At 37.6% G+C, this 20,288-nt stretch overlaps 1 protein-coding gene across 1 annotated transcript; it reads left to right on the top strand.

Moving 5' to 3' along the window:
• Positions 1 to 3,624: 3,624 nt before the first annotated feature.
• LOC113444440 (olfactory receptor 2A12-like) lies at positions 3,625 to 8,445 on the top strand. Its single transcript, XM_026713212.2, has 2 exons — positions 3,625 to 4,538; positions 8,355 to 8,445. Exons 1-2 carry the CDS (start codon positions 3,625 to 3,627, stop codon positions 8,443 to 8,445), a joined length of 1,005 nt encoding a protein of 334 aa, XP_026568997.2.
• The last annotated feature ends 11,843 nt before the right edge of the window (positions 8,446 to 20,288 follow it).

Here is a 20,288-nt window from a genome sequence, read left to right as displayed (position 1 = left end):
CTTGGAGTACTCATCTCTAACCTAAGTGCTAGAGCTCACTGTAACTACATAGCCTTTCTCAACTGTGTTAATATCAGGTACGTAATGTGGGTTCCAGACTGATGAGCTGCATTCGAGTATTGGTCTAGCAAATGTTTTGTATGCTCTAGTTATTAGTGTAATATTACCAGAGAAAAAGCTATGTAAGATTAGGTTAACAACTCTTAACGCCTTTTTGGCTATGTAATTACAGTGGGCTCTAGCACTTAGATCATTAGAGATGAGTACTCCAAGGTCCTTGACAGAGTATAAGAATATAAAGGTGAACACTTATTATTTGGAATATTTCTGATTCTGATCCAAACATTTTGGAATACAAACTGAAAAAATAAAAAAAGTATGGCAAAATTGGTATTCTCAAAAGTAAGATGCAGGTAATAACTTATTTTTCAATAAATGAACATGGCAGGAACTGAATGAACATGGCCCACAGCAGTAGGCATCATTAATGGAATTTGCAGTTCCACTGCCACTTAAGGAGACCATTTTTTTAACCAGAAAACCAAATCACTAGTTTTCTACTGTTTTTCTGATTTTCCACAAATTTGGGTCCATCTGTTTATGGCTTTTGAAAAGCATGTAACCAAATCTCCCTTTTTGTAAGCTTCTGATATTTAAAAGATGTTCCAGCCCAGAGCTTCAGCAGAAAGTTCTTCCTAAATTTCTCCCTCATGTGCCAGCAATACATTACATATTCCAGAAATAGTTTCACCACAAAGAGCTATCTATTGCCATCTCTCTAATGCAATTTAGCAGCTTTTAATGTGCAGTTTCCATGTTTGGCTCTGTTATGATATAAACTTCAGGTTAACTTTAGTCCCCAAATGCTCATTAAAATGTAAGGTGGTCAAAAATTTATTTTGGAAACACCTCTCTGAAGTCGCAAGTGTGCTGTCCCAGCCAGTCTATGGAAATTGGATAGTTACTTAGGAATTATGAGCTGTCCCCTTAATATTGTTTGAAGCTGATGCACAAAGGGCTTTGATGCACAATTTGTTAGCAATTCAAAAAAGAAAGCATTTTTTGATACTAAGGATGATAGCAATATGAAAATGATGATAGTGATAATAAATGTTTTAAATAAGTAAAGTAAGGAAGCAGGTAAACAAGTAAGTAAGTATGGGGAGTGTATTTGTGAATTAAATGCTTGATGTAGCTTTAGATAAACAAATTTCTGTAGGCCAAGTCTCTCATGGTAAATGTAGTTAAAGGTATCCTGGGAAATGTAGTTCATGTCACCTGGCCACATCTGCAATCCTGATTGGTCATTAAATTGACCCTGGAGGGGTTAGGGGAGGTTTCCCTCCATTCTTGCCTGGACTCATGAACTGATTGTAGCTTTTTCTACTGCTACGAGATGGGTTAGGAGATAACAATCTTTTACCTACAAGGGAGATATACAAAGGATTGGTCATAAAAGAAGAACTTCATCACAAACGTGAGTTATGAGGATACCTGATGAACCAATAAATGTTCTTTGTTATGGACGTCTTGTTGAGTTATCTATCTGCATCTGTACAGTTCATGAATCCACCTCTGTACAAGATACAGAAAAGCAAGATTTCCAAGATTGGAAATGTCCCTTGGAAAGTCAGCCAAGGCTCTCTTTAGACTTATTTTACTCTCAACTGTTCAATTCACCTCTGAAGATTAGTTGGTCTTAATCCCCATTGGGTGGAACAGAAGGTGATAACAGAATACACAGATGTGTAATAGGCTCATTTGGCTTCCGAATTGCCACACATGGTTGAATCAAAGATGTATAGTTGCAACAGGTGATCTCGGTAGCACATAACCTACAACAGAATCAATTTATCAATTTCTTTAAATCATCATTAACCTGGGTAAGTAAAGAAAAAGCTACTATTGATTTTTTTCCCATAGCTTCCTCTTCCTATAGAGGAAGCAATTTTTTAAACTGCAGATATTTATTGTAGTCCAAGACTGACAGGGATTGATAATTTGGAATTTTGCAATATAAGGATTTTCTAAGAAGCCACTACTAAAACTGTACTAAACTAGCATTCCCTTCCCTCTCTGATTTTTCTCAGATCTATTGGACAACATTTTTCTCCTAACCCTGCTGAATGAGGATGGTGAATAGCACTAAGTTTGGTTAGTATGTTGTCACTTGTACATTCAAGTTATATTTATTTTATGTAGAAAGAATAGTATCTGTTTCAGAAAGGGAGGGAGGGAGAGAGAAAGAATGTAATGCTTATACATTAGAACTATTTTATGTCTGCAACAGATTGGGGAGCATTTCATTCATGTTGGTCTAACATTGTTTGAAGCTGATGCACAAAGGGCTTTGATGCACAATTTGTTAGCAATTCAAAAAAGAAAGCATTTTTTGATACTAAGGATGATAGCAATATGAAAATGATGATAGTGATAATAAATGTTTTAAATAAGTAAAGTAAGGAAGCAGGTAAACAGGTAAGTAAGTATGGGGGGTGTATTTGTGAATTAAATGTTTGATGTAGCTTTAGGTAAACGAATTTCTGTAGGCCAAGTCCCTCATTGTTTTTGCATGTTGTTCCTAAAGATAGATCACGGGACTCTAGTGAAAAGCAAAACTGCTTTCCCGTGCTGATGTATTGGGAACTTTGACTAGGAATTCTGCAAAGCATGCTCCTACCACATTTGGAGAGTACAAAAATAATAATTGCTATCTTTGATGTTGTCTAGGAATTGTATTCTCCTGATGCCAAAATTGAGTCCTAAGTTTCTGCTAGCTTTCAATTGCAAATTTGTCATACCTGATAAGGTATTCTCTCTTATTTATTATTATTTATATTATGTACAATATATAAAATATTACATTTGCATTAAAAATTGCAATATTGGTTACATTGTTATATTAATTTATTATTAAATTAGTTTAGGCTGCTTCCTCATTAGGAATTTAAAGCACTTCCTTACCCCAACATCACTGAAGCGACGTAGGGCCAGTCCGGATTACTTTTAGATTCGCACAATAGTTGGATGATTCTAAAAAGTGGCAAGTTTCTATTGAGGGAATGGCCACAGTTTCACCATGTCTCTCCACTTTCTGATCATACTTGCTTGGAAGGAACTTCAGTTTATCTGTGATACTTTCAGCTGTATATATTCACATGGCCCTTACAAGGATCTTGCTAATTTTGGCTAATAATAATTTGGATATTTGTACAATCACTTTGCTATATGTGCATTTCATTTTCACTCCACTTTGTCTCCTTTTAAAACTTTATGCCTTATGCCCTCAGTTTGTGCCTTATTTTTATTAGTCATTTGAATTACATTCCTGCAAAATATCACTCTGAGCTCGTTGTGATGAAGGATCCAATTTATGAATTTAATACATAGATAAACAGAATGACAAAAACTGAAACCCCTGAAATTTTGTAATGATATATACTGCTGGGTAGGAATTATTCCAGGAATGAAGAAAACCAGAGCTGTCGAATAAATGTTACTTCTTTGCTTTAATATAAGTGAATGTAAATTCTAAGAGGATCTCTCATTGATTAATATACTTGATAACGTAAGCCATTGTATTTTACAGAGGAAGCTGTTTCTTCCACTGCAGTGGAGGAAGAAATGGCGAATCAAACAACAGTGACAGAATTTTTCCTCTTGGGTCTTGCCAGTGAACCAAAGTTACGTTTTGTTCTCTTTGGGATGTTTGTGATTGTCTACAGCATCACACTAATGGGCAATGTGATCATCCTAATGTTAATTTGGCTGGATTCTCAACTCCACACCCCCATGTACTTCTTCTTAAGTAACCTCTCCTTTGTAGACATCTGGTATATAACTAGTATCATTCCTCAGTTATTAGCCAACCTGTGGATCCCAAAGAAGACCATTTCATTTGCTGGTTGTGGTGTTCAGATCTACTTTTTCTTTGGCCTGGCCATTACTGAGTGTGTCCTTCTTGCAGTCATGGCCTATGATCGCTTTGTGGCCATATGTTACCCTCTGCACTATACCCTCATGATGAACCAGAAAGTCTGCATCAAGTTGGTGTTAGCAGCCTGGCTCTTTGGCTTCCTCCTTGCAATGGTGCATGTAGTCAATACTCTCCAAATGCCTTACTGTGGTCCAAATGTCATTAACCACTTTTACTGTGACATCCTGGTTCTGCTGAAACTTGTGTGTGCTGACACCCATCTCAATGAAATGATTGTGTTTGTGATTGCTGTCCTCATTCTTTTGTGTCCCTTTTCCTTTATACTGATCACATATGTCCACATTCTAATAACCATCTTGAAGATTCACTCCACACAAGGCCGGCGTAAAGCTTTCTCTACATGTGTCTCCCACATCACTGTGGTGGTATTGTTTTACGGAAGTGCTATGTTCATGTACATGAGACCTGGCTCAAGCCATTCACCAAACCAGGATAAAATGGTCTCCTTGTTCTATAGCATTGTCACACCCATGTTTAACCCTATGATTTACAGTCTCAGGAACAAGGAAGTGAAAGGGGCCTTGGTGAAAGTGTTGCAGAGATGCAATGTCTGTCATAGGACTTAAAAATTTATTGGAGGTCAGAATGAAATGTTCACCCCAAATGTGGTCTAACTGGAAACGTGTTAGACTCAACGTGGTTGATGCTTTGTATTGATAACCTGGAGACTTATGCCCTCTAAACAACGTAATGGTAGTACAGCAGTGGATATTTAAGATCTTGCTACATTCAAGGCATGGGTGAAGAGTAAAACAGTAAAGATTTTGCAAGGGGCCTTTTCATTTTTGCATACCAGGTGGGTGAGGCTGGGCTGAACTGAAAGTTGTTTGCTTCCTCATCCATAATATTTGTCATATTAGCAATGTTGATTTTTTTAAAGTTTCGTAATAAGAATTGTTTTTTTTTCTCCTGAAGTATCCATTTAAGCTCTCTTTGCTGAAAAGGAGATTTCCTCTAATTGTTATCAGAGCATGCTCTATTTTCATTTCTGGTTTGTCTTTTGTTAAATCTCAGTGTTTTTTAGAGTACTGATTGATAAGAATGATTAAGATTTCATAGTGTATATATTAAAAACATTAAAATTAATATAATGTTCATTTAATTAACCAAGTAACTTTGGACAAATTGCTCTCAGGTGAGTCTAACACCTTCTGTTTTGTTATGGTGATAAGATGAAATTATTTTTATGTATTCCAGCCTAAGAGGAAGTGTGATATAACACTGCAATGGATGGCTAAATAAATATTTTCCTGAAGGGGAAAGTTTCTAGATTGTTGTGTGTTTATTTTTCAAAATCGTTCAAACTTTTATTTTTCCTTATTAGATAGAGAAGGCACTTGCAATTCCTGTGTCAAAGCAACCCATTGAACTCATAGCAACTTCAGTAGTGATTTTAATAGACTACAATAATAGCAATCATTTCCACCATGGTTTGGATTCAGACTAAGATACCATCAAGCCCAAACTAGACTCAGATTATTATTCCCATCAAGACCAAGTTGTAATCATGACTGGGTTGTAAGTGAGAACTGTGACAGAAATATGCAAGAACCATTTCCTAGGTAAAAAGGGGTAAACATTATTTCAGTCCTGGGAAATAAGATAATATTTAGAAGCAGCTAGTACTGATTCACTGGGGTATATGAAGAAGGGAAGGCGCAGTAGAATCAGTCTTGTAGAATTTTGTTATAGCCTATCTATCTTAATAAAGTATAGTTACAGTCTTTCTATTGCTTTGTGCCTAAGGCAGAACTAGAACCCCCAGTCTCCCAGATTCTAGTCTGATTCTTTACCCATTAGGGCAAACTGGTTCCCCAGTTTAACAAAAGCAATTATCAATTTGATCCAAGGGTGCCATGATAGTAGAACAGGGCAACAGTGTTTGATCATTGGGTAAAGGGTGAGCTTTCACACAAGCAGTTGAGTTCTTGATAAAGTATTCAACATATAAATTCATATTTGGCCAATATAACTCAGGATAGAGAATCTGTTTGGATTGCATCACATCTTGATATTATCATCAGCTTTAACAATTTGCACATACTAATTCTGGGATAACAATTCACTTATTCTGCATATTCTTAGATTATTGCAGTGGAACAGGGATTGCTTGTGGTCATGGATTGGGTTTGACCCATATGTTGAAGTGTTGTGATCAAAGCATCTTACCAACCATAAAGCAAAGGTTTTTAAATGATAATTCCTTAAAATTCAAACATATCCAGATCACCAACCGGACAAGCATATTCCTCTAAACAATGAATTTGATTCTGAATCAGGTAATGAAAGTCAAGAAAAGGAATCGGGTACATTCAGATTCCAAAATTTAGTTGTAATATGAAAGTATACAGTTGCAATCTCCAATTGAGACACTGAATGCAAGATGACAAACTTCATATCGTTGAACCATGTGTGTGAGCAGTTGTGAGCTATCAGCAGCACAAATGGACATCTCCATAGGGAACATTAATATGTTCTATAACTAACGGAGTTTCCGGTTTGCAAGGCTTCGGCAGCAGCAGGAATCTGCGATCGTGCGCGGTTTCTGCTGCACTCGCCGCTGGAGTGCCCCCGATCCAGCCGGATTTGGGGGCTATAGTTACCCCATAGAGGTAACTGAAGACAGGGGAGATCCGGCAGGGGTTCGGGGGAATTGCAACCCCCCCTCCTCAGCTGGCTTAACTCCCTTTTCCAAAAGTGGTGGAGCAGCTGTCAGCAATGGCCGCCACAAAGAAGCTTTCATCCAGACAAGAATGCGCAGGAGGAAGCTGAGAAGTGAAAGTTTTTGGCTGATCGGGATAACAAGTAACATTTAAATACCCTGGAATTTAAATTTTATTAAAGATACATCGCTCCCAAAGAAGACTTGGAAAAAGCGGTGAACAAAAGTAAAAAGGGAACGTTTGGTTTTTTTCACTCTCCTTCCTTACGGTGATAGCAGATAAATGAGAAATTGGAAAAACCCATTTTTGGCATCAGCAGGTAATTAAATTGGAAAATTAAAGCCAAGGGGACAAAGATTTCTGAACATTGGAAAAAAAAAACTTTTTTTTGCTATAAGTGGGAAGGGAGAGGAAAATAATTAACATTAAGACTTTGCTGGAGGAGGCTGCTTGGAATTTATAAGACTAGAGCTAAATTGTGACAAAACTTCTAAAAGATATATTTTAATTGGAATTTTGCAACTGAACTGTAACCCCAGGAAGAGAAAGTATAAAAAGAAGAAAGTGCTAAATGGAACAGTCTGTGTGTATTTGGATTGCTTGGTGACTTTGGGACTTTTGGAAATTATTATTTGAAAGACTAAAAACATTTGGGTTGTTTAAATTTTTTTTCACAATGGCATTACTTGTTGATGAACTGAAAATGGAATTTAAAAATTCCAGGGCTCTTCTGGAAGAAATTCCAGGGCTCTTCCAGGGCTCTTCTGGATCTGTTTTCCATTTCTTAGAAATTGTGATTTCTACCTACCAGAAACTACAAGAAAAAGAAGATTGGGATGAAGAAGAAGCCATCTTTAATGAACAAGCAATTCTAGCTGGGGAAGAAAAGGGAAAGAGGGGAAAGAGAATGGAGAATTTAAGACTTAAAAAAACAACCAAAAAAGGGAAAAATAAGGTGAAAAATCGATACAATGTCAGAAAGCAACAGAAAAGAGGAATACAGAAGAGGGTGGAGATTAAGAGGGTGGAAATCAAGAGGGGGAGTAAAAAGGCTAGAGAAGAAAGGAAAGGGAAAAGGGAAGAGAAGTTACAAAGGTTTGAAACAAGATGTAAAGAAACAGGATTTATTTAGAGATAATGAGTAAAAAATATAATTAAAAAAGAGATTCTGCAAAAGTACATAAGACTATATTGTTGTATTTGTATTTGAAATAATGTTAGAAAATTGGAATATTATATGATTATAAAATGGGATAAAATATTAAAAGGAATGTGTAAAATGCTTAAGACTTAATGATAGAGTTTAATTTGCTATGGATTATTGTTTTAATTATATTATAAACTTATTATTCTTTTTTATTTTAAAATATAGTATGCAGCTTTAGAATGTACTAAGCAGAATCAGAATGAAAATTATATATTATTTTAAGTGTTAAATTTAGGGGAAAGATATAAAGGCATCATACTTCAATCAGTGATTACAGGAGAAATTTTGTGTTAATGAGAAAAGATAATAGAATAATTGAAATAGAACAGACAAAAGATATAAACTTAATGATTTAAATTGAGATGAAATAAATAAAACAGAATTAAGAGAGTGAAAAGAGGGGAGAAGTTATATAGAAAATGTAGAATGGTAAATAAGATATGAAATGGTATATAAAGTGAACATGAATTCGAATTTATGTCTGTACAAAAAGATGTAACCCGGGATTAAACCGCTTTCCAAAAAGAAGTTTTATGTTTTTATGTTTTGTGTTTTGTTTGTGTATGTTTGTTTATTGAAAATAAAAAAATTATTTTAAAAAATGTTCTATAACTTACATGGCATGTGTCTCAAAATTCTACGTGGAATAAGAAATACATGTTCAGGATTATTTAATATTGGTAATTCAATGTCCTAATGGACATTTACATAGAGGCCTTGAACATGTATGTAGTTTAGAGCTTTCTGCTTTTCTTCCTCCAAAATATTGAACTACTTGAGCAAGGAATGAATATCATCTTCAAGAAGCAATTTTTTCCATGATAAGAAATAGTTTTCAATGTTCAAAACATGATCCTGTGCTTGGTTTGGTTTCTCTGCTGACAGTTACCTATCTGGCCAGTAGTTATGATGGAGCAGGCAGTGTTGGTGAGGCTTGGAGATGGCTGTGGAAAATTAGATGGCAGCTTCTTCCTGGTGGTGCAACATTAATCAATGGAATAGGGATGAGGTCTTCTTATCCCATCAGTCACCTTTAGCAACGAATGCCACACCCCTCAGGATCCCAGGTCAGCTGACAAAGCCAGGTTTTGATACCCTTCAAAGGGAGGGGGAAGGGGCCACAATAGAAAAGGCTCTTTTCCTTGACCCTGCCTGTTTCTATTCTCTAGTAGGCATCTTCCACCATTGCAAGTGGGGCGGGCTTGGAGAGAGATGACTTCTCAGATATCCTGCATTTAGCATTTAGTATAGTGGATTGGATGAGTTTTCCATCCAGTTCAAAATATGTGGGTGCTTCATCACTGAAGGTTTTTAAGAAGAGACTGGACAGTCCTTTGTCTATAATGGTATAGGGTCTCCTGTTTGAACAGTGGCTGGGCTAGAATACCTCCAAGCTCTATTCTTCCAGCTCTATTCTGATTCAAGATTATATATCCCTTCCTACCAGCTTGACTGATTTGCTGTGTCACACTTTTTTATTTCATGCAGACAGCTTGACTTCATTATTCTTCTCTTCTTAATTTGTGATGTGCTGCCATACCTTCTCAGGAGCATTCTCTTCTGCCATGGTAGAAGGTTGACATTGAGCTGCTAGTTGTTGTGATGCAGGCTGAAATTCAGATTAGTCAAGCTCTTTAACTTCTGGACTTTAAAGAATAACAGAAATGTTATATGAAATGTTATTGGGTCCCCTGCTTGAGCAGTGGCTTGGACTAGAAGACTTCCAATGTCCTGTAGAAAGTTAGCACCCCACCCCTCTCCTAGATGACAGAAATATTCTAGGAAATATTTAAAAGGCAGAATATTATATTTCCCTGGATGAGAAAAGGAGGAACATGTTTTTAAAGACAAAGCAGCTCCCTGCAGCTCCCTGCCCCCACTTCAGCTCCAGGGTGATGGGATTAAGACATGGCCCTCAGGACATAGTAGGATTAGCCCTCTACCCATCTCACCACATGGCACCTGGGAAGATTACATCACCCAGCAAGATTCACCCAAGCTCAAAGACAACCTACAAAGTTACCCCTGCATGGCCCCATGGGAGTCTGACAACCAATCAGGATACATTGCTTGCCACAGGAACACGAAGCAAGTTCAAAGCCCAACAGAGGTTATAAATCTCTCTCCCTCTGTCACCCATGTGCTCTTTTTCTGCCCAGGACCTCAAATCAGGTGCTCCTGCTGTCCACCATTAAGCCATCTTTCCAAGCAATCTCCATGTTTCCAGTGTCTTTCGTCCCACTTGGAACTCAACCCAGATGGACATTTCTTCCAACAGTCCCTTCCAATTCTGTTATTCTGTTATTAGGGGACAAGTCATTGGCTGCAATATTAAAAGCAAGATATATTTATATTTGATATTTATATTGGATTTGGGCTTTATATTGGTCCTGTAAAAGACTCAAAACAAAATATACTGTATTTATTAGCAATTACAACCTGGCCTCAGGTATAGGGTCCTGAACATCATTTTGACTTTGTTCATTTATACATCCCTGATGTACAGATAGTCTTATTAGCTTCAGTACAACTTTTTAAAAATAGCAAGCACACAGTGAATTTGATGAAGGAACCAGTGTTTCTACTCATTATGCAATACAGCTATCTTAGCTACAACAAAGAATTGCAGTAGATCTTGTAAGTGAAAATGTTGCCTATAGATACAAGATTAATTGTTCCAAGTCCATAGTGGCTAATTAGAATTAAGAAAAAAACATGCCTTTTTATTGTATTTAAAACTAGTTTTGTGGTGGAACTGAGATAGCATATTGAAGATAAACAAAATAAAGCATATTTCCTTTTTTCTTCATTACCATCTGCTTTTTTATCCACTTTCACATTTTTAATTCAGCAGTTAAGTAATGTAAATTCAAAAACTGTTATTTTGAATTGAAACTAATGGCATGTTCCCAAACACTAAATATGCCAATCAGCCCCAAAGTTGGGGAATCCTGGTGTAGAAGAGGTTTAATACTCCCTATCATGCAGACCAGCTGAACACTGGGGCTATTAAAAATGTAAAATCAGTAAAATACTAATAAAGCTTCTCTGTCTAAAATCATACGATTTCAACTATAGCAATTATAAGGCATTGCAATCAATGGAGCATTTGCAACTGTTTTCATTTCTTCTGGCGCTCCCAGCGACACAGTTTAGAACTGTGAAGTCTGAATTTGCCATGTTTTCTCTATCCAGAAGAGGATATGCTATATCATAAAGAGATGGGAGAAGGAACAACCTGAAATCGACGCAGGGGAATGCCAACCTAGCTTGATGCTGGAGCACTGTGTGCCCAGACAGGCACTTTCTCTTGGCCTCCTGCCTATCTTGGCTTCTGCGAGGCGTCTGGGCAGGAGGCCCAATAGAAATCACCTGGTCCACACAGCTTTCCAAGAACCTATTTTGTGTTCCTTTGTTGTGGTCTATCAGAGGCCTGTGGAGCTGGCAGCAGAGTCAGACAGTGGGGAGGAACATGGGCCAGTCCTGGAGTCTGGGGAGGGCTTGGACGAGGGATCTGCGTCTGACACAGAGATAGGCCCAGGGCCATCTGAGAGTTATGTGCTGGCTCCAGAGCCTCAGAATCTGACATCAGCGAGGCAGAGGAACAGGGGGAGCCTGTTCCCAGTGTGTGCTTGTGCAGAGTTGCCAGAAGGCAAAAACAGTTAAGACAAAAGGGCCAATTCAAGAATAAGGCTTGGAGATGATTGGCCCCTCCCATAAGACCTAAAGGAGGAGCAAAGGGACATGAGACTTTGCAGGAAGCAACTTTGTTCATTCTGGTTGGTTTAAAATCTGAAGGTCTGTGTTGACTTTGTGCTCTGTTTGGTCTTGTACAGCTAATTGGCAATTTACTCATTGGCAGCATTTCAAGGGAGATAAAGGTGGGTGCTTATCAGCCTTATCCCGAAAGATTGTGGCAGACTTCAATTGGACTATTCATAAACTATTTGGGACTCATTATGGGCTGTGAATGCATATAATTCACAGCCACTGAAATAAAAACAAGGTTTTGGGGAACAGCATGCAATTGTTAGTGTCTCAGGAAGCCTTGGTCAGAACACCCTTCTCTCAAGGAGAAGATTTGTGGTCAATCTGAATGAAGGAAAAAGAAGACAGGCAGATTGACGGTGGCTTGCTGACATCGGTGGGAAAGTCAGTCCCGTATTTCAGAGCTCTAGTCACAGGACTATCCCATTGGTCGTCCCGGAACAGCTCCTCCATCCGGGTGCAAGAGCTGCCCAGCAGGGCGGTGCACCCGGATGGAGGAGCTGCTCTGGGACAACCAATGGGATAGTCCTGTGACTAGAGCTCTGAAATACGGGACTGTCCAGGCAGCTCATGGTGAGGCTGGATATTTCTGCCATAAAGGATGGTATGTGCAACGTGCAACATTGCAAGTGGTGCAACATGCAAGGAGTAGCACAGCCCTCACTGGCCAGAACAAAGTAATGTTGCTGTTGCAGCATTGGGAGGGGCACAGGGGAGCTGAAGCAGCAGTGGTGATGGTCAGAGCCTTAGTGTGCAGGAGTGAAGCGCTACTTGCCTTTGTGTAGCAACAACATTCCACCTTTGTCACATACATTTGTGCCAGCAGGTGGCACCAAGGCAGACTTCACCTCCTGCTGCTTTGGGCTTGGAGTGGTAAGCTGCATCCAGGAAGCACTACAGTGGAGAGAACTGACCATGCAGTACCTGGACTTCCATGATGGAGGGGAGCTAAAGCTAAGGTAGCCAAGCTAAGTGACTGAAGGACCCCATCCCATCACCGGGAGCCCAGGCGCTTCAGCGAGTGGCACGTGAAATTTTGGCCAGGCTACTTGAGATGGAGTTTTCAGGGGGCACCCAGGCTGGCTACAACACAAACGTTCATTGCATGTATCCAGCCCAGGGAGTGGTTTGAGGACCCCTGATTTAGTGCAACATAGAAAATGCAAGTAACCAACAAAATGTTCTGGTGACCGCTGGTCTAAAAGACCTCTGATGTCCCGTCCAGCTCTGTAATTCTACACAATTCTATGTAATTCTGACTTTTCTTGTTCCAAAAAGAATTACTGGAGGTGCACCTGACCTGATAATGCCTATAACATATATCATGATGTATTAAAGGCTTTTAAAATAACAAATGTAAATGTATAAATGAATTACAATTATTCTTTTATTGAACACATAATTTGCATCCTTAGTCACAATGAACTTGGGATGGTATGCAGTAAAATTTAATCTGAATTCATTATAAACATAAAAAACAAATGAACATTTTAATTTTAAAAGGAGACAAAGCCAAGTGTTAATCTAAAGTTTCATTAGTGGCTTCTTTAGGATCTCTACATTGTGCAAATCTTCACATCATCAACCTCAGGCTGACTATGGTAAATATGTAGAATAAACAGATCCCTCTGTGGTTTCCAATTATTCCCAGAAGAAGAAAAAAGCACCAATTGTGGCTTTGTTTTTACTCACCCAAATTAATAATCATTAAAAGAATAACTTGAATCTATTGTGGGTTATGTGCTACTGAGACCACCTATTGAAACCATATTAATTCCACTCAACTATATTCAGCAATTCTGAACCCAAAGGAGCATATTAATGGAGTACATATCTGTGTATTTTGTTATCACCTTCCAACCTGGATTAATAATCCTTAGAGGCGAGTTGAACAGGTGATGGTAAAATAGGTCTAAAGAGAGCCTTGGCTGACTTTCCAAGGGACATTTCTAATCTTGCTCTAACTATCCTGCCTCTTCAGGGAGATGTTTTCAAAGTTAAAGTTTTGATAATCTTAATGACCATCTGGGGACTAAACTTAATGAGGTTTACATCAGAACAGAGACTTCTTCAAAGTCCAACTTTGCTTCCATAGAATGTCATAGAGAATACCGTGGCTTCTACAGTTCTGATTTTTGTAAAATATATATTTTCCAAGACCTTTATGACTGCTTTTCCAAATGCTAATCTTTTCCATGTTTCTTGTCTGCTTGTTCCTTTACAGTTGAACAGTTAAAAAAGAGAGAGCTAAATGAGAAGTCATTTGTTGAAGTGAATAGATTGTGATTTCGCTATTCATAAATAAAATGGAACTTAAATTATTTATATCTCCCTGTAGCAGGAGAAAGTAGAATTAGATACTCTAAAAATGAACCGAATTCAGTTCTGTTTAATCTACTTTAAAACATCAATTTGGAACAAGATGCTAGTTAAGGCACTTTGGAAAAAAAAAAAGTACAATATTTATATTATTTCAATTCAAGCATTCTCAATTCAAGCATATAATCATTTCATTCCCCCCCCCCTCCAATTTACAACTCCTTCAGTTCTAACACACATAGGTTTAATACAGTTTTTAATAAAATTAACTAAAAATGTATAAGCTCATTCCTTCAGGTATTCAGCCTCAATTTCTAACAAGGAGATGTGGGAGTAGAGAAGAAAAATATAAATGAATTTTGGGAACTCCCTAAGAATGGATAGCTTTACAGTGGAGTCCCACGTTGGGTAGCATGGTATCATTCGATATTATCTGGTTTGGCAAGATGCAGTCCACTGTTTCAGGCTTGCGGTTATGGCTGTGCATAATTCAGTCATCATCTTCCTGTGTCTTAAACAAGGTATAAAATTCTTCTCAGCCATATGGGCCAATAAATGTGATGGATTCATGATTCCTATATGCCAGATGAATCTGGCTTCGTGGCAGCCATCAGTTAGTTAGTGGATTTCAAACAGAGTTTCTATCAACAATATCTAACAGTAAATAACCTTATATAATGATGGAGTTGTACTCCCAAAAGAAAACAATTCCTACCCAAACTATATATGTTATGTCTCTTCTTTTTAAAATGTGTTTGAATTGAGGTTCAAATACAATCAATCAGATTCAATATAAAAAATATTCCAATTCCTATTCAGCAAAGGTTGAGTAGTCCATCTCGATTGATTCTTAATATTTTCAGGTTTCAAATATCTGGGTGTAATCCTTATAAAAGATGTTTACCAACTTAGTCGGAAATTATAGTACATCAGTGACTAACAGTAAATTGTATCTTCAATATTGACATATTCGAACAACTTTTAGTATAATATCAGTGTATAATAACAATTTATGTAGGAGTCCAGCCACATTTATATCCAGGTCTTTGCTTGATTGACAAAAGAGGTAAATATTTCTTTTGTCAAATTAAATATGAGAAGAGATAAAAAGCATCTGTTATACATTCCATAAAACAAGTTAATTTATAAGTAAATAATTCCATTTGTAACATTCCTTATAATAGCATTCTTTAATCCAATTACTGTATTTTTTGCACTATAAGATGCTCCAGATAATAAGACGCACCTAACTTTTGAGGAGGAAAACAAGAAAAAAAATCTGTCTCTGCCTCCCAGCAATTTGCCTCTTTGCAGCAAACAAGCTGGTCAGCTTCAGCACAATCTGATTTAGCACAAGCAGCTGATTGGTGGTTGGATTGGCCTTCCAGAACACCACTGATCAGCTGTTCCAGGCTGCGGGGATCGCTGTCACCCATCACCACCGTCACTGATTGCTCCCTATCACCGCCTCTGCCCGTTCCAATTTTGGCCTCCAGGTGCTGCATTCTGGCCTCCACACACCCTGTTTTCAGCCCATTCCAGGCAGTGGGAATCACCACTGCTGCTGATCGCCACTGATCACCAATCACTGCCACCTATTATATCTGTGGCAGCGGTTGGCAGCAATAGGTGGCATCGGAGTAGGCGATCCCCACCACCTGGAATGGGCCAAAAATGGGATGCGTGGAGGCAAAAAATGGGGTGCACAGAGGCCAAAAATGGGGCGCACAGAGGCAGCGATAGGCAACGGTGGCGATGGGTGGCGGCGATCCTCACCGCCTGGAACAGCTGATCATCAGTGTTCCAAGAGGCCGATCCAACCGCCAGTCAGCTACTCATGCTAAATCAGGCTGTGCTGAAGCTGATCAGGATGTTGGTTGTTTGCTGCAGGGAGGTAAATTGCTGGGACGCAGAGGCCGGCAGGTGGGAGCTGGCGGGTGGATGGGGCTTCGGCAACATTCGCTCTATAAGATGCGCAGACATTTCCACCCACTTTTTTTTGGGGGGGGGGGGAAGTGTGTCTTATAATGCAAAAAATATGGTAATAAATATGTGGGCAATCTGTATTTGGCAAAAATTGCACTATATCAAAGTTCTTTCTATATTCAGCAACAAAATCCACTGTCAATTTCAGGTTTGTTAGAATTCGCATCCAAAATACATGAAGATACCAGTCTGGTTTTCAACAATGGAAACACGTGTATATCCAAATGTTTGTAAAATGGGAAGTGTTACTAGATATAAAGATATTTTAAATGAAAAGGGTGAGCTCAAATGAAAACAAGAATTGAATGAACAAAGGTTAGAGATACATTAGTATTCGTATACGCAAATACAATCAAGGTAAGAAAAAGACATTAAAGATGAAGTAATTAATAAAGAGTTGACAGAATTGGATAAAATACTAATGGGAACAGAAGATAAGCTGATTAAAAGACTATACTGTTATTTATTAGATGTTAAGTTGGAAGAGGAACAAGTTAAAGAAACAATGATAGCATGGACAAATTTTTTGGGATATGCCATAGAATTAGATAAATGGCAGAAACTATGGGACAGAAATTATAAATTAACAATAGCATATAAAGAAAACTTGTACAAGATGCTATATAGATGCTACTTGGCACCAGCAAAACTAGCAAAAATGTTTAAAGATAAATCAACCAAATGCTGGAAGAGTCATCAAATACCAGGAACATATTACCTTATGTGGTGGTCTTGCATAGAAAAGATATTGGTTGGAAAAAACAACATATAAACAACATATAGATTTGAAACCTGAAATATTTTTATTAGGAATGGGTACCTGAAGGTTACAGTAAAGAAAAAACATATTTAATTATACATCTATTAACAGCAGTTAGAATTGTATATGCTCAGAATTGGAAAAGTGGTAAGATACCAATAGAGGGAAAAGTAATTGAGAAAATATTTGAATGTGCAGAGATAAATAGGTTAGCATTGGTAATTAAAGAAAAAGAAGATTTTGAATATTACATGGTATGAGATTTATTTTATCAATGGTTAGAAAATAAAACAAATTAAAATAGATTAGATGTATATGTAAAGCAATAAGAAAAGATTGTAAAATAGATACATTGGATATTACTTATACAAATATGTGATTATTGTTATATTGGTATATTGTTAAGAAGGTTATTAATTACAAACTGTAAACACATGAAATATGTACCTAATCGACACACGTTTGAAATGAAATGAATGTATTGTATATATTAAAAAAATATTTTTTAAAAAAGTCAATGGACAAATAGTGTAACAGTAAATGTCAATATTGGAAACAGGTTGCTAAGATATTGAATCGTATGAAAAAGAAATTCTTTGCCTTGAAATGTTTGATGAACAATGTGCTATAGACAGGTACAGACTGGTACAGGCAGACAGGTACAGACAGGTGCATCAACAACCTGTCTGTAGTGCATTGTAATATATGAATGATGTACCTGTCTGTAGCTACAGACAGGTACATCATCAGTCATCATCAGATACAGACAGGTACATCAATGTGCTATATCATTATCATCAAGATTATTCAGGCTCCCAGTGGCTTAGAGCAAAATAAAATTTAACAAAACCTCCATGGTAAAGAAAAGACAAATATAATAAATGTATAATGTTGTAGCCAGATCCATCCTCTTCAAGAAAGTCTAAATAAAGTAGGGCAAAACTCTTTTAGTCACAGCTTCCACGTGCCATTCAACAATAGATGTGAGTTTAGGAGGACCCCCAAGTTATGAAATAGCCCCCACTCCCTCCTTTTCTTCCTCATTGTAAAATTGTTTAGTGCTGCTAAACCTAACCTGGTTAATGGCATCAAAAGCCCCCAAGATAACCAAAAAGAGTGCTTCTATCTCTGCCTCTACTAAGATTCCAATAAATGGCATCTACCTGAACAACTAACACAGTCTCCAGCCAATGCCCAGGCTTGAACCCTGAATGAAAAAGGTCAAGATAATTCATTTTTCCTAGGGATCTGCAACTTTATTTTATAAATTATTCTATTTTTCAGCTGTTTCCATTTTAATCCCTATCCTTCTTTCATCTACAAGGCTGGAATTACACTTCAAAAAATATTTCACAGAAATACAACTAAAGATAGCACAGACATGATCACTCAGAACATATGAGTCAAAATATGTTAATTAAATATCCAGCCTGACTCCCACCAGAGGTGGCATTCAGCAGGTTCTGACCAGTTCTGGAGAACCGGTAGCGGAAATTTTGAGTAGTTCGGAAAACCGGTAAATACCACCTTTGACTGGAGATTTTACAGTATCCTTCCCCTGCCATGCCCAAGCCACATCCACAGAACCAGTAGTAAAAAAAAATTGAATCCCACTCCTGACTCCCACATAAACAATCTTGAATTTAGTTTTCACTATTTTGAGTGCACTTTCTGATATACAGGAATCTTTATTGATTTCAGCAATGTTCTTGTTTGTAGTAAGCTCACAGTGGATGTAATTAAGGAACCAGAGTTTCCCCCCATAGTGTAATCCAGCCTTGGCAATCATAACAAGAAGTTGCAATGGACTTTATTGTTAAACATGAACAATGTTGTTTATAGATAGCGTGTTTAACCATTGAAATCCGTTGTGGCTAATTTTTTTTAAGGTGCCTTTGTTTTTGTACCTTCAGTATAGCAGTAGATTCTTTCTTTGGGAGACCCTATCAGTAGACATGTGAACGGATATTAACAACCGAGACCATTCAGTAGAAGATGTGAGTTCCTCTACCCTTCGTAGAATTGGAAGGGCGGAATTATTTTATACAACATTTTTTGGAGGGGAAGAGGAAGAGGCAAAAAAAAGAGATATCTTATTATTAGCATGAATTACATAAATACCAATAACACTTACCAATAGCACTTAGATTTATATACCACTCCAAAGTGCTTTACAAATCATGTGAAAGATTAGTATGATAACAATGAATGTTAACAACAACATCCTTTTTTAAAAAAATCAGAACAGGAAATAAATTATTTTTGACCCAAAACCAGTTGGGTGACCTTGGGCCACTCACTTTCTCTCTCCCAGCCTTAGGCAATGGCAAACCACTTCCATAACATTGCCAAGAGTATTGCAGGAATCTATCCAGGCAGTCATCAGGAGTCAAGACTGATAGCAAAAAAGATAATAATCAGAAGCATAGAAGCTAACCAGATGACAAGATATTATGTCCTTGTCTCTAAAAGGTACAAGTAGGAGGAAGCATCTTCTTCCAAAATGTTTGGAGGCTCATTAATTTCACTAATTCTCACCAGGAGGTGCTGTTGGCATTTTGAGCCTATTTTTTTTTCAATCAGAAAGCATTCTCACCACTACTTTAAAACCAGAACGTTGATGCTTATATTTACACAAAATCACCCACACCAGTCAATGCCTGTCACTTAGATCATCATATGATGCCCTCTTCCAAATTCTTCCATCATGAAGAATGAAGGTTGGTGCTTTCTTCAAATTGGCATCTCATTCAGGCTCTCCTTCTCCCAAGTGTTTTAATACATTTTCTGTATAATATACTCCAGAGCCTTATTTTTGTATTTTCTATAATAGCTTCCCTTGAAGCAACATTAAGAGGAAGGAAGGAAGGAAGGAAGGAAGGAAGGAAGGAAGGAAGGAAGGAAGGAAGGAAGGAAGGAAGGAAGGAAGGAAGGAAGGAAGGAATTCTAACCCTCCCTCAAACCTTTATGAATATGAGTTAATAAGGCACATGTCTTATCCAAAATGTCTCCATCCAGTGTTATTCATCTGCAAACAATAATGCAGAGTGTTTAACATATGAAATGAGGATGCTAAGACTTTATGCTATTTAAGAGGTTGCTCACAAAATATTTTGCTAAATTTTCTGATAGAATTACAAGAATATAAAACAAAACACTACTGAAGCTGTTTGGAAGGTGGGGGAAGGATGTCCTACCCTATATGTAGTCATTCTTAGCTTCAATACTTTTCAGAATATGAATATCTCACTTTTCTTCCAAGAAGATCATGGTACCAATCATAATTTTATTCTCACCACAGGCATTGACTGAATGATGAACGAGCTGCCCTAATGGCTAGAAGGAAATCTAAATCCAGTCTCCATTTAGCATTGTACTCATGGCATCTGATTGGCTTTTCAAAACAGGCAACCTCTTATATTACCTGTTTTGCTTATAAAACAGCAGACAAATTATGGAAATCCCTGAAAACTTATTTATTTCAGCAAGCTTGGGGATTCCAGAGAAATGGAAAACCTATGAAATGCTTACATTGCACGCAGCACCCTGGTCCATTCTCCTGCAGGTTGTTGGGGGGCGGGATTGGTA

This window comes from Pseudonaja textilis, chromosome 2 (assembly GCF_049901715.1).
Source record: "Pseudonaja textilis isolate UNSWEBS1 chromosome 2, rPseTex1.2, whole genome shotgun sequence".
NCBI classification, from domain to species: Eukaryota; Metazoa; Chordata; class Lepidosauria; order Squamata; family Elapidae; genus Pseudonaja; species Pseudonaja textilis.
Note: the sequence above shows the minus strand (reverse complement) of the source record. Positions and strands in the feature narration are given on the sequence as shown.